We start from the raw sequence: 15,586 nt of genomic DNA, 5'->3' as shown, positions 1-15,586 counted from the left end.
AGCTGAAAAGTGGACAAAGGATGTTGTAGTCAGATAATGCTCTTGTGAGGTCTTTTGGGACTAGCTTTAAACTTTCACTGCTATCCCAGAAGAGACTGTGCATCATGGACTGGTTCTTATTTGTACCTTTACAAGGTTTTCTGGATCAGCTAAGAGCTACTGATAATTCAAACTCATTTGACACTGGAAGTTAAGAAATCCTTGGACAATCCAGTTTGATGACACAGTTGTGGGAACAGTAACCTCCAGCTGTGACACTGAAACAAACATCCAGGATTGGCTCAGTGAAACTGCACTGGCCACTTGCAAAGTGATTACACCCTTATGTACCCAGTGCCTGTTCAGAGAGGGGCTGATAAAGGCTTTGTTTTCAAGGAAGGAGTTATTTTCTTTGTTCAGTAGCTGTAGTGTGAGCTTGTCATCCATCTGTCCCCTCACAGGCACTCATGGGAGAACATCTGAAGGGTTTTAAGAAGGGAAAACTGGGTTGATTTCTCTGTGCATGAGCTAGATCTTGGAAAAGAGCCTCCAGGGTGTTAGGAAGAGAGGCCAAGTGCATGGGTGGCATAGGAAAGGAGTTAAAAGACAACAATGCAAAGTGATAGTGCAGATGAGTTCAGCAGCTCTTCATTGTGGCTTGATAGGGTATGATAGAGGGGAGAGCCAATGAAGGCAGTCCTCTGGGGTATGAGAGAAATACCACAGTAAAGATGTAGGGGAGGAATGTTATCTCAGGACCCGAGTATCTGCTGTAGTAAAAAGGCCTCTGAGAGTCCTAAGAGGTATTTGGCATTGTAGATGAAGAGTATTGAAATGTTAATTTCAAAGAACAAAGGAAGATGTAGAGTGTGGACTGATCCTTAGAGGGGATCAAGTGTTGGCACTAGTGAGTTTCAAAGGAGAAGACTGAGAGGTTGTTCAGCAGCTGGACTTCACAAATGTCAGACTCTGAAGCAAGTAGTTCAGTGTTAAGGGAAGCAACCTGCAGAGCAGCATCTTTGTGTCTGCTCACAGACAGCACATCTTGAGCTTGAGAGCTGCAAAGGTCTTAACATGAGCTAACTGTTAATACAAGGTAAGATGTATCTGCAATATGAAGGGTCCTGTATGCCACACAACATGGCTTGATTAACCCAATTTCCAGCCGGTATTCATAGTCTTGGTCATGTTTTTTCAGCAGTTCTCTGTGTGTGTAGTACAGATTGGAATTTTTCTCTTTTTAGAATCATAGAATGGTTTGAATTGGAAGAGATCTTCAGGATCAAGTAGTTCCAAACCCTCCTGCTATAGCCAGGGACATCTTCCACTAGACCAGGTTGTTCAGAGCCTCATCTAACCTGTCCTTGAACACCTCCAAGGATGGGGCATGCACAAATTCTCTGGGCAACCTATCTCAGTGTCTTGCCACTCTCAAAATGAAGAATTTCTTCCTAATATTTTTCTAAATCTGCTCTCTTTCAGTTTAAAGCCACTCATCCTTGCCCTACCACTACCTGTCCTAATAGGGTTGCTCTCCAGCTCTGTTGTAGGCCCCTTTAGGTACCAGAAGGCTGCTCTAAGGTTTCCCTGGAGACTTCCCTCTGAACAACCTCAACTCTCTCAGCCTGTCATCACAGGAGAGGTGCTTCATTCATGGCCCTCCTCTGGACTCACTCCAACAGGTCCATGCTCTTCTTATGCTGGGGGCTTCAGAGCTGGATGCAGCACTCCAGATGGGGTGTCACCAGAGTGGTGCAGGGGAGGAGAATCCAGTTCCTTGCCCTGCTGGCTGTGCTGCTTTTGATGCAGCCCAGGATACAATTGGCATGTTGCTGGATCGTGTCAACCTCCTCGACCACCAACACCCCCAAGTCCTTCTCCTGAGGATGCTTTCAATCTATGTTTTCTTTTATAGTATACTACACACATCTTAATATACTACACCTGCATAATAATATTTTACTTTATAAGATTCTCTTGCATCCATGATACAAACAAACAATGTGGTTCACAAAGACCTTCTGATTTGCTTGTGTTCAATAGGCATTAGCCCGTCACCTCCGACCTGGAACTCTGCGTGCTGTCTTTGGGAAGGACAAGATTCAGAATGCTGTTCACTGCACAGACCTGCCTGAAGATGGACTTTTAGAGGTAAGGCTTGCTAGACAAACATGTCCTCATATATCACAGGAAGCTGTACAGTGAAATGCTTCTCTTGACACTCTTTTAAGCCAGTAGGTGTTTTCTATGTAGGTTAGCTGTGTTGTAGACCAGACTAGACACAAAAAGAGGGTTTATTGAAGGCATTTGACTCAGTTAATATTGATATTGTAAAAAAACTCAGTTTTCTTGAATAAATATAGTACAGTGAAGTGTTGAATATAAGGAAAGTCAAGAGTCTTCTCTTAGTCTGAATGTGTCCTTGGGTCTGAATATCAGTACCTAACAGTGGTTCTGCATGGACACTTTCTTAGCCCTTGGATGACCACCCTCACTGATGCTCACCACCCTCCTGATCTAGATTGTCTCTAAAGTGAGCTTGGAATATGGCACTAGGGATTCAAATCCTCCAGACAGGGCCCTGGTTTATTTGTAGACAGTCATACTTACGCACATCAGTTGATATTTCCTGTGTTTTATATTAACTTACTAATTATTATCTGATTTTGGCTTTGTATGCCTTCATTAAAATTCAATAAAATGAGAAAATGTTAAATTAAAGGAATTTGTAAAGACAGAAATACTCACTATGAAAATCAGAACAAGCTGTACTTGTTGGTTGGTGTGTGGAGTATTTACACTGCTAATGCTAAAGCAGCTTATTAGGTGTCCCTGCCACAGTCCTGATTCCTGCTGTGGCTGCATGTCCTGTGTGTGCAGGGCCTGCAGTGCCCAAGGGATCCTGGAGGAAAATGTGGAGGAACTCCTGCTGTTGACACTGTGTGTAGAAAGCTGAGTAGGTTTGTTTGTGTGTTAATTGGTTTTGTGACTTTTGAACTTCCAGAACCAAATGGAGATGGAAAGGAGGATCCCTGGTTGACCAAGTATTCTATGATGGGCCTTAAATGCATAGTGTTTATGGAAGCACAACAGAAGTATGTTCCCTTAAGAAGGGAACATACTGGTGCCTTCCTGAGAACTCTGGTATCTTTAGTGCCAGACACTGGCACTATCTTAAGATTTCTCCATCCTTCTCTGCAGTTTTCATCACCCAGTTTAAGATCTAGCTGAAGTTTGAGGAATTTGCAATGGCAGCTGCTGTCTCATTGTCCACAAATGGAGACTTCTTAGAGGAGATGAGATAGGTAATTGAGGATTAGATTAAATGCTTCCTGAAGTTAATAGCCAATTTCTAGGTGGCTTTGGTGTTTTGCACTTAATTGACTGTCACTAGGAAGAGCAGGGTTGTGACCTTTCTCCCAAAAATCATGACTAAGGGGTACTCAGTGAAAGGAGACAGAACAACACTGTCTTGGGAACAGCAAGGACTAATTAACTAAATAAGGGTCTGCTTGTGCACCTAGTTTAGAATAGTATACTTAAATAATGTAGTACAGCAGTTTTCCGATGTTTTCCTCTTAGACCTCTTTTCCATGGATCTGAAAAAAGGAAAGTTCACTTTTAATCTTAAAACCCCCTCAAACAAACCAACCCCAAGAGCAAATACAAGCACTTGCTCCCACCACTATGACCCTTAACTCCTGTCTTTGTTCTACAAACTACTTCACATTTTAGGCAGTGACTAAAGAATATCAGAATTAATGAATAACTGACTTTGGCTCAAGAAGGGAGGGGAGATGCAGTTGAGCCTTAAATGCAACTGGTCACAGCAGAAAAATCAGTGTGTTTTTATTTGTAGAGCTGTCAGTGCTCTTTTTATTCCTAGTTTAGTGATACAGGAGTGTGAATATTGCCCTGAAATCTCTTAGATGAGTTGTTTGTCTTACTAGGTCAAGCACTTATTTATTCACTTCATAGACTTGTGTGTCCTCTTATCAGTACAAAATGTATTTTTACAAGTGACAATGGATAGACACAAATAGCTCAGAACAGTCTGTTTCCTCAGCCTTGTCATCACTTTCCCATTTTAATGAGAAGAGGAAAGAAAGGAGGAAGAGTAGAGAAAGGAGACTGGTAGCAATGGAGTATTTGTGGGATGATGCAGTTTCATGATTGAAGGTTCAATCAGCTGCTGTTGTTGTGTACGACATTCATTCAGAGCAAGCAGTTACATTTGTTTCCCACATCCAAAGCAGGTACAGCTCTACAGCTCTACTTCTTGTCAAGTTTTTTTTTTTTTTTTTTTTTTGGTTTTGTATAAAGCAGGTACTATTTGGAGAAAGTAATTACAATACTTAGCTGCTTTCATGTTCCTTCTGAGTCAGGTAGAGCCAGGACTGGAACATGCATATTTTATGTGCCAAGGAACTGCTCTGTTTAGCAGACTAGAAATGTGTCATGTACATGTGGTGAAAGATGATTCTATTTCTCAACTCACCATCTTTGACCTGAGGAACTTTTCTGATAAATATCTTGTTGAAATAGAAGCTTGAAAACCATTGAATCTGGTGAATCATCATTCTCTAAACAAAAGAAGTTTCCTTCAAATTGATCATTCCTGGAATAGTTGTTAATCAAAGTAGTGATACAAGATATTGTGGCTGCCAGACTTCACAGTTTGTATCCCTCTTTAAAGAAGTGAAATCAAATGTCATGAAGGCCTTATTCACATCACTGAAACTACATTGAGTAAAACTTTCCACAGGAGGTGGTGCTGTACACACACCTCAGTTCCCCAATCTCAGGTGGCTCAGTACCTTTCAGATTGTGCAGGAAACCACATAGTTTAAAAAAAAAAAAAAAATCACTGGCAGCCTAGAACTGCAGTTATGACAAAACCAGAATTTCTGGGATTTGTCATACTCTGCCTGTAATTTGTTGCTCATACTGTTCAGTTCAAGGTTTTGGTTTTGTTTTTTATGTGAGCAGTTCCATGAGGGCAGAATGACCAATGAGGGCAATGCAGAAAATCACTCTGGAGATGATAGAATGCACACATCTGGGGGAACCTGAAAGGTCTCCCTTGCAGTGCAGCCTGCTGAGCCACCCACTCTGGCTTTGTTCCTGTGCCATGGTGTTGGTGCACTCAGTCTGTCTCATGGGGTTTCTTTGCATGATTACCTAGTCCTTAATAGCCATACATGTGTTTGTGTGTGTGTACTCAGACACAGAGCGAGAGGATGCTGCCCTCGGCGAGATATGCATGTAAAAGGATTTGCTGTGGGATGGATAAAACTTGGGTTCTGGGTGAAACTGCTTCTCTCCGTGTTGCCGAGGGCTACGCTTGTTAATACGGTGACTAATCCTGGGACAATATCGTGACAATTGCTGCGGGTGTGTGCTCACCTGTGCCTTTGTGTGCCTGCCGGGCTGCGAATGGAACTGCAGAGGGGGGTGATCTCTCAAGATTTCCTGCGAGTGGGGGATGTGCCAGCTGCCTTCCCAGTCTTGTGTCCCCAGGGGCGCTCCAGCGCTGGCGCCGCGTGTGGCCCCGCATGGCTGCCGGGTGCGTCAGGCTCCCCCTTGGGCATCGGCACCGGGGAGAGACGTGTCAGTTTTCGGTGGCATGGGCAGCTTTCCAGACAGGCAGGAGCGAGGACCTCCTCGAGTATCATTTGCTGGCCTTCTCCCTTGCCTCAGAGCTATTTGTGGCACTCACAGACATGAAAATAACCTATCAAAGGGGGATGACTTTGCTGTTATCAAAGAAGTGTGGGTTTCATCTGTCTTCTGAGAGAGCTGTCATGATGATTGGCTTTTTCCCTATCACTTATTTGAATTTCAGCTGTGCAGTTGTGCAAGTGTAGGGCTGGGGACTGGCAGACTGTGCAACAAACTGCTGGAAGCTCTTTGTTCCTTTGCTCAGCCTTGCACCAGTGAGACTGGCTTATGGCTCCTAGGGCATTAAGGCAAACAAGTAATAATCACCTAGGGTCAATGGTGATCTGCTGGACAGAGGCTCCCACAGCTCTGGCACTGGAAGTTCAGCTGCTTGAATCTGGCCTTGGGGAGATGGGAGGTGATACTTACAGTGAGCAGTGACCAGATGGTCCAGTTCAGCAGAACTGTTTTGTCCAGGTCGGTGCTGTGGACAATGAAAACCGTGATTATTTTCCTCAGACTTGGTATAAACTGAATGCTCTGCTGAGTGTTAAGAGCTGTGCTGCTCCTAAGCTTTTGGTGTAGCGTGTGTTCCACCTGCTAGAGGCCAGCTGTCCTTGGTCTGGCATTCCAGATCCTGCCAGGAGAAGCATGTCTTATGTCTCCTTTCCCTTTCCATTTATTCAGGGAGGCTGAGGGAAGGGTGGTATTTTAGCAAGCTGTTCAGAGTAGACAGGGGAGCACTCGCTTTGGAGGGGGGAGCACACCACATGCTTCCATAACCACTTCCTGTTACAGAAGCACTGTGCTGCCAACTTGCCCTTTCCTGTGTGCTGCCTCCTTGGCTGCCCACTGCCATTGTCTGCACACGTGGGTGTGCCACAAGGTGCTTGATGTTATTCACCCTGGAAATGCTTCTGTGACAGAAATGAGCTGATCTGTGGGCTGAGGTTAGAGTGCAGCAGTTTAGGACAGAAGGCATCAGAAGGATGTAGCTCTGTTAAATTAGTATTTTTTGGTGCATTGAGGTATAGTCCAAGCAATTTAATAAAGCATGTCAATGAGTAACTCTCCGAAGCGTCAATGTGCTTAGTGTGGAATTTGTGTGTGTCACACTTGGAACAAAGGTCTCCTGCATTGCTTGTTACCAATTAACTTGACTGGTATTAGGCAAGCTGCCTCTGCCAGCCGAGAGCTACCTCTCTCCATTCACAGAGCAGCCCAGTTTGTAAAACATTACACAGCAGAAGTGCATAGCATGGCAATGAACCTTTCACTGAGGGCATTTCAGCCGTCTGCATTTCCCTCAGGAGTCTTTAAAATATTTTAATAAGGAAGCCATTGTTTCACTCAGTCATACAGCAATTTTGCAATGAAGTATTTTATTAAAGGCCTATACTGAGCTGCATAATCCAGGGTAAAATGCTTTTCACCACTTCCAGTGAAAAGTAATAAAAATTGAGTGGTTTGGGTGAGGTTGGCTTTAGCACTTTTTTCTCTCAAGTTTTCATCCAAGCAGTAGCTATTTTTGTCTGTCAGTTGGAAATTTCTGTCTCTCCTGGTACAAGATGATTTCTAGGGAGGTCTATCCCTAGATAATGGTTATTATGATTCAAGTGCTTCTCCATTGAAACTTTCTGAGACTTTTTATCCAACAGCTGTGGGAACAAGTTGGAAAGAATCTGGAGTGTAGGAAAACTTAATCTTACTTGGTGGTGATTTCGCGTATCAGAACATGTTAGCCAGCACTGGAATGCTGTGTTGCAATGTTTCCTGATGCTGTATATATACTTGTACAGAGAATTGAGTAATCCTTTCCCCTAGACCTATCTGAAGGAAATAAAGAGTTAAAAATAGCAGTACTAGATGGATGGATATTGAAGACATTGGTGATTTCTCTTTTAAAGATTATTGTATTATTAGGTCACGTGTACCTCATTTCAAGCACAGGTTGTATAATTATTTTGCTTGTGGGCTAGACAGGCAAACTAAACCAGGAACTTGTTTAAACAGTTGTGAAGTAGTTCACCTCTTGTGCTTCCACTTCTGGGTAAAATCCGATGTCCAGTAACCCCTTGTTCTGCCAAGTCTGGGGTTTATAAGTGCCAGAGAGAAGAAGTTAATGAGTGTGAACCAAGCAGCTGCCAAAGCTCTTTAAGTTTCACCTGATCCTGAAGGTAACCTCTGTGATAAACAGGGCTTGGCTTTTGGCACGTGTTTGTGTTGCGCTGAGCAAAGTAATTTTGTGGAGGGGAGGTCAAGGTGGAGGGAAGGCGTGACATTTCTTGATAACTCATCTGAGACCCAGTTTGTGTCTTTGAGGTTGCTGCCTTCTTTCTTACCCTCAGCATGTTCTCATTTTTAACCAAAAAGCCCAGGCCCTTTTTCCATTTCTCCTTTTCCTCCAGCTGAAGCAGAGCAGCAGTTGGGCTGCAACTCAGCTGCACCACGGGCAAACTACAGCAAAGAAAACAAAAAAGCCCAGGGGAGCAGCTTATACAGCGAGATCAGTAAGGGCATGCTGTAGTTTTACAGCCATGTAGAAGCTCAGAATATCCTTCCTTTCTGGAGCAAGGAGCCCTGAACCTTATTTGGGGGGTAAGAGAAATACTGTTGTTCTGTAACACACATGCTGTGAGATGAACATAAATTTTTATGTGGTTTCCTGTTACTGACCTCAGCTAGTTGCACCTCTCTCTCAGAGGTCAAATAAATCATTAGCTCTGCTGGTGCTTCTTATGTAGGGTTTACCCCTTCCCTTCTCAGTGCAGCATCCTTCACTGACTACCATCAACCAGCAGTGTTTAAGAGGAGAATTTAAGAAAGTTATTTTCATGCATGTGTTGAAATATATGTGGAACATGGGAGGAAAAACCCAAAGCCAAATGTGTTAATATGAATAGAAAACTGTGCATAAGGTTTCCTGTCTGTCATAGATGCTAATACCATGGGATGTATTGAGTCAAGAGTTTCTGGAGTTTCTTGTCAAGCTCTAGAAACTACTTCTTCTTTCGTGATTAATAATAGCTAATGGTTCAAAGTGTATTCTCATCCCACTACTGTTTTTGTGCTGTTGTAGAACTGCAGGGCTTAGACGCTGTTGTCCTGTGCTAGCAGCTGTGCAAACACAAAACAGCATGGCAGTGGTCACCTGAAAGGATGTTGGCTGTAGTCTAGGGCTCCTTGAAGTCACCCAGCATCTTCTGGTTTCAGTAAGAGCTGCATTCTTCCTTTTTGTCTTTAGCCCCTAAGTGCACTGGCAGAAATGATGCATCCACAGCTATTCCTGAGATACACTGACATATGTCAGCAGGTCTCTGAGCAAGAAGCAATTCTCTCTGAAGTGTTCAGAGTTGCTAAGTGGACAAGTTTCCTTCTATATTGGTGCCAATTACTGCTGTTCTGCTGGGGAGAGATAGTGTGCCAAGACTATCCAGCAACAAACTGGGAACTGTGGGCTCCCTCAGCCTTAGTCCAGCCATTGAACAGTAACTTGGTCACTGAGGTGTCGAGGACAGTCCTGCCATGGCAGTACATGGTTTGGTGCTTGGCAGCAGTGTTGAAATCACTGAAAGCTGATGAGACTCGAAAGAATCTCTCGGCCCTTTAACACTGACTCATTCCACAGGGAAATGGAGCTTTCTAGATTCAGTGACATCTCTCAGAAGGGTCTTTGAGCACTAGCCTTGGGGAATTTATGCCATTGGTTTGGTGGAATGTTTCCTGTCACCACAGTGAGCCATTGCTAGTGGTGCCTTTGGTAGTTTTTTTCAGGATATTTTTTTGCTCTCTAATCTTTGTAGTTTTAACACTTGCCACATGTAGCCTATTGCATCTCCAGCACAAATAATCTGCTGAACATCAGGGTTGTTCAGAAAAGGCTTTAAATGCTGAGTGCCTTCGACTTTGTTTATTTGTTTGCTGCTTCCATCCTCGTGTTGGAAAACATGTTCTCTGTGATCACTTCCTCCCCTCTTGGCCATAACCTGGTAGCTTGTGAGGACCATGACTGTCAGTGCTTCGTGAGCAGGCTGGAGAGACTTTGCTCAGCATTGGCAAGGCCTGTGGCTTGTATGAACACATCCAAACCTGGCTTTACTCAGATACTGCAGGTACAAGCAGCAGGGGCCCTTTCCAGTGTTTTTATCCTGTGCTTGTGATGTGTTTGCAGCTTGCACTGACACCTGTGGTGCGCTTACGGTGTCTTGTCTCACCTCAGCTTGCTGCTTCAAGGGCATCCTGCAAGACCTCCACAGCAACTCCTGTCTGTGAGGCAGGCAAGCAAGTGTCCCTCAAGATAAGTGTGAAGTGCAGACACAGTGCTCCTCAGTGAGTTGCTTGGGATCCTCAGAAAGCACTATTTGCTGTCATATTGGAGTTTGTCACATCTGATGGGAGATGGGATCTTACATTTTATTTCATTCCAGTAGCTGTATCAAGCCATTGATGTGTTCTGTTGGTGACCAAAGATGCTACTAAATAAGAAGTAGAACTCCAGGTGAGAGAGTTCTGAACTAATATGTTCAGCTACAGAGCAGTTGGCTTATGATGGGGACTGAGAAGATTAAATGAACCTGCACCTTCTTGTTAAATCTACAAGTATCTGTGGTTCAGAAATCAGTGATCTGAGTCAGCACTGTAGTTACACATGATATAAAATCATCTGTTATTTTAAAGTTGTTTCAGAGTTCACTTATTTTTATTACAGTAAATAACATAAAACTCATTCTTGATATTTGTGACTGTGGTGTAATGAACTACTGTCTTGTCCTCTCATTTCCTTCCTGTTTGCAATTTTCAGTTTTCTAATATTTTGTTTTATTGTTACAATTTCCAAATAATTTCCCTTGCTCTTCTCTTCCACTGTGTTTTCAGAGTTGAACATAACCATATACAATTTTTGAGGTGGCCATACTAACAGCACACAACATAAAAGCACAGTGCACTCTGTGTTATCCTGTAGTGTTTTTGTAATACAATCTTCTGTTGCAAGGTTGATTTTTTGGTGCATAAGGGTTTTTATCCTAGCTCTACTTAAGAAATTCATGTGGATAGTTGAAGTGCATGTGTACAAATTGTTCTGTCTTGGGCAGCCTGTCTGGCTTTATTTCTTCAATTTTGTGACACTTGGGAGAGAGGCAGGAGTAATAAACCTGTCCTTTTTTTAAAAAATAAACTAAACCCTCTTCAGATTTGTGTGGGAAAATAACACTTTATTTTCAGAACACATACAATAGTAAGTAAGTAAGCAGACCATCTTCTTTGACAACCAGTTTTCTTTCTGGAGTGCTTGTGGCACAAAGGATGCTATGAATCCATGGAGGTTTTGGTGTGTTAATCTAATGATTTAGTCATGAGAATCAGCTGAGTGAGCTGTAGCTCAGGTGTGGTTTAGGTGTTAGATGTTAGCAAGTATGATTGCTAACAGCATTGATGAGTTTTTGCAGATATACAAATCAATGTTAATGGGCAAAAAAATCTTTTGTTTCCCACTTCTTTCCTACAGACCTCAAACTGAGATAACATGTAAAAATTTATCTGACCTAAATGTTTAGGGGGAGTGTACTGTTGCTGAAACTTTGGGTCAGCAAAGACTCTGGGTCATGTGCCTGGATGCCTACACTGACCAAAGAGAGTGTTGTGGTGGTTTTGGGGAGAGGGTGCTGGTGAGTGTCTGTCTAACTGCATGGAGGGCACCAAGACTCTTGACAGGCCCTTAGTGGATACAGGGATGGAAAAGACTTCCATCTCTCAGCTGCCAGTTTTGGTTCTGCAGAGATGAGGAAGGACTGAAAATTACTGTCATCTTCCTGGTGATGGATGAGAAGTCAATCTGTGAACCCAGCCCTTATCTTGCTAGTGTGTCACCTGTCAGCCCCCTGGCTTCTGCCATGAAAGAGACTAACAGAGTCTCACCAAGATCTGCCAGCCCAGGGGAGCAAGGGGAGTGAGAGTTGAGGTACCCTTTCAGTGCTGGGGTTTCTTTGAGGCTGTAGTTCTACCTGTGTAGAGTGTTGCTACAGCCCAAAGTGAGCCTGGGTCTGGCCTGTAGACAAAAGCTCTGACTCCAAAGCTGCTCAGCAGGCACCTCTCATCAGCACTGCTGTTTGCAGTGTTTTCTGGACAGAAGGAGAATTAAATTGTAAGTGCCTTACTCTTGGAATCTTCAGCACACTTTGTGCCTGTGCAGGGCCCTGTGTAAATACCAAGATCTTTTGCTCTGTCTTGGAAAACTGGCTGTCTCACTTGATCTGCTTCCCTCTTTACAATTTTGCCTGGCCTTTCCATGCTGTTAGGGCACACATTGTTCAGTTGACACTTGTCTGTGCTCAGCCAGGGCATTAGACTGGATTTTGTTGTTGCCTGCTGTATTAGCTCCTGAAACTTTGTGGCAATGTGTGGAAATGCTCAGAGTGAGCAGCCAACTTCATTAACACGAGTTTTGCTGGGAGTGAGTGTGACTGAAGCAAAAGTTCATGAAACTGAACTCAGCTTTCAGCTACTCCTCAGTGAAGCAGTTTATGGGGTCAGAGCCAGAAGGTCACAGTTATTCACCCGTTGCTACTTCCTTAGCATTATTGCTATTTGTCCCTGAACAGGAGCTAGAGAGGGTACAGCTGCATGCTGCAAAGCAGGTAGATGGTTCCTGGGATCTGCAGGGGGAGTACTGATGTTATATTAGATCCTGTCTCATCCCTGGGAGACAATGAGCACACCTGAATGTTAGCATCATTAGAAAGGCATTTGAGTGGCATATGTGAAATGTGGTTGGTTTCAGATCAGTTCCTGGTGTAGAGTTGTGCTCAGTCTTGGATCCTCTAAAGGCCAGAGGTGTGCTTGGTTCAGAGAGGCTGACCTTGCCCTTGGTCAAATCCGAGGTTTGTTCAGATAGATGTTTTGTACTGGCACAGCTCCCCTTTCTGTGTTTTGGACTACACTCAGACCTTGGGAAAGAGAGGAGCTGTATTTCCTAACATACAGAGTATTTTGGAGTATTTCACCCCCATCTGGATGCTTGATGCAAGTTATCACCAAGTCCTGCATCCCCTTGGGAAAGGACCTGGTGCTTTGAGAATGGGGGTTCTTGAAGGTGTCTCCTCATAAAATCTCTTGGTTGTACTGAAATCTTGGTTCTTCTGAAGTCTTGATTCTTCTCATAACACAGACCTGTGGTCATGGGATGGGTAACTGAGTTCTGTGGTTCTTGTCCAGCACTGCCACACTCCTGAGAGTGAGGTTCTTAGAGAGAAGAATCCTTTCTGCATACCACAGATACACCAGCTCTTAACTGGTTTTACTGGGAGCTGGGTGCAGCTGACCCACATAAAGGTAATTATACACAAAGAGTACAGGCACCTGATTTTGCACAGTATATGAAATGTAGTATTGCTTGTTCTGATGTCTGAGCCTTGCCAGTACAGTCTGTGAGCATCTTGAAAAATCCAGTTAAAGCTAATTGAGGAGGTTTTGCACAGGTTATACGTAAACTGAGGTTGTTCAGCCCATCCTGGGAAAATTGGTTGCACAACAATCAAGGGGCCCTTGGACGCTAAAATAGCAGAAATCCTTTTGTTGCTAGTGCAAGTGAGCAGGCATTGTGCAGGGCCAGCACTCTCCTGTGTCAGTGTGTGCTGCAGGGGTGGATCAGTACTTAAATCCCAGCAGCTCCAGCTGAGGCAGCCCAGGCAGCTGTTGGAGTTGACTCAGCTCAATTAAACTTGCTCCGTGACAGGGAAACGAGGCCTGTGGTGGCAGCAGTTGTATCAGCACCCCAGGCTGGACACAGAGTTATTACCTAAGAAGCAGATTCCATTGCACCTGGCCTCTTTCTTTGCTCTTGGCACAGCTCCCCAGCCACACCAAGGGCTGTGCCTGGCCTACGCTGGGCACCTGCACTTGGCCAAGCTGGGAACAGAAGTCCAGAAGTGCCAGTGCTCAGAACTGTAAAATCGATGGCTGGTGTGTGTTAGTGCAAGTGTTTGTCCAGACAAAGCCTTAAAAGGCTTGTGTTGTTAAATATATGTGTGTATCTCTCTCCCTGATTTTTATTTTACTAGTGCTTTTGTGTGTCTCTCTTATGAAATGCAGGTGTCCCATATAACAAGAAGGAAGATAAAATTCACTTTAATGGCTACAATTATACTTAACTATGCTGAGTCAATCTGGCAGAAAGAACAGCATGTTCAGACTGCAAGTTTATAATGTAATGTCCTATTAGGCAGTAAGGAAAGCGATGGCTTCCTGAGGAGAGTGGATAGAGCAGATTAAAATAAAGAATCTTGAAGGCAATGCACGTTTTTATTTGACTTGGTGAAATGTCACATCTTGATGCCCTTACCCTGCCTGCAGTCCCTCTGCCCCCAGGGCTGTTGACCAGCCCCACCCCAGTGAGGCTGTGTCAGTGCCACTTGTGAAAGGTCGTTTTGATATCAAGGCTGTTGTATATCCAAAGTGCTGGCGCCACTGGGCAAGCCCAGTGGATGCCCAGCTGAGAGTCTACACCTACTTGTGGTGTGGTAGGTGAGATTTTCTTGGACTTTGGTTGTTTCGAAATATTTTTAACCATCTTGAAGTCTTCTAGCAATTCTAATGCTGTATCGCTAGTAGGTCTGACAAATTACAGCAGCATTTCTAATGGGAGAAGGTGACATGTCTAAGGAGGGTGTTTCTTTTGGGAGCGTGGGGCTGTGGTCCTTTGGTAGCAGAGTTGTCCTGAAGTCTGGAACCAGGTGGGTCTTTTCAGTGGGCAGCTGCAGGGCATGTGGCTGGGGTAGCTACTGCCCTTCCTGCCTGGTTAATTAGTGATCTGAGCAGCCATTCTGCTTTCACTGATGTGGGACGATAAAGTGAGGGGGGCAGGGATGTTGGAAAAAGGTCTGGTTTTGTCTAATTTCATATGCAGTTCCTAAGAGTATTTTACATGAGCCCTTTTTGACATTTGCTCACTGAAGCGAACACAAGCACCTTAAGTTTTCCACAATGGTCATCCCAACCTCTGCAATAAGTCAGAATCTTTATTGATAGTTCATGCATGGACTGTGCACTCATATAGAGAATTAAAAGGCAGTGAAGTACCTAACAAGTAGTGGGGTCTTCTATAAATAAAAATTGGGAATTTTTTTTGTTTGTTTCTTGGTTGGTTTGGGGTTCTTGTTGTGTTTTGTTTGTTGAAATTGTCACAGACTGTTCACCTAGGAACTGAATTGTAGGGGCAGTTGATCCTACTAAATTTTGAGCCATACAACAACATCCCCACTCTCTATCCAAAATGGTAGCAGTAGGAGCCCATGAATTGCTGGGAGCCAAAATGGCTCTACGTTCCTGCAGTTCTTTTTGCAGGTGGAGCTTTTATTAGGGGGTATTTTAGGGCCATCATCACAGCATTTTAAATTTTGCTATAAACATACAGCAGCAAAAGAAAGAGCTGAAGGTGTGATTTCTGCTGGCACCTACCTGCTCCCTGGGAACAACATGGAACAGCTAAATGGGTGCACTAACCACCACAGTGTACTATAACCACGCTTTTCCTTCTAGCAAATGGCAAAGAATTTAACATTCTGCTTTTCCAGGATTATGTTTTCCAATTAGGAAGTCTTTATCAAGTACTTGCTGTAGAATAGTCCTGTTTTGTCACTTTACATGGAGAAATTTCTCCCTGGTAATCTGCTTCATGCAGCACAAAGCCAGCTGCCAGTTTTGTCACATCTGAGCAGCCCCAGCCTTTGCCCTGGCCAGTGGTGCGGCAGCAACACAGAACTGGCTGCCCTGAAACTCTTGTGTCTTGCTCCTTTATGGCTGCTGGAAGCTTTCACCAGTGCTGAGGATCAGTAGGTGTGTCTGAACACAGAGCCTGCGCAATAATGGGGAAGAGACGTTCTGGGATCCTGACGCCTACAGGCACAGGCACCTGTGCTGCAGCAGCCTCTCATCCGGGGTAGGGAGAGGG

General features: G+C 44.1%; 1 protein-coding gene across 1 annotated transcript in view; it reads left to right on the top strand.

Moving 5' to 3' along the window:
* The window catches only part of NME7 (NME/NM23 family member 7), an 86,488-nt gene that overhangs the window by 70,503 nt on the left and 399 nt on the right, over positions 1 to 15,586 (top strand). Inside the window, exon 11 of the mRNA XM_079330348.1 lies at positions 2,023 to 2,130. Within this exon, the coding sequence (XP_079186474.1) occupies positions 2,023 to 2,130 (108 nt within the window). The remainder of the gene's footprint in view (positions 1 to 2,022; positions 2,131 to 15,586) is intronic.

This window comes from Erithacus rubecula (genome assembly GCF_903797595.1).
Source record: "Erithacus rubecula genome assembly, chromosome: 1".
Classification (NCBI taxonomy): Eukaryota; Metazoa; Chordata; class Aves; order Passeriformes; family Muscicapidae; genus Erithacus; species Erithacus rubecula.
The sequence above is the reverse complement of the archived record's forward strand: the minus strand, read 5'-3'. Positions and strand labels throughout refer to the sequence as shown.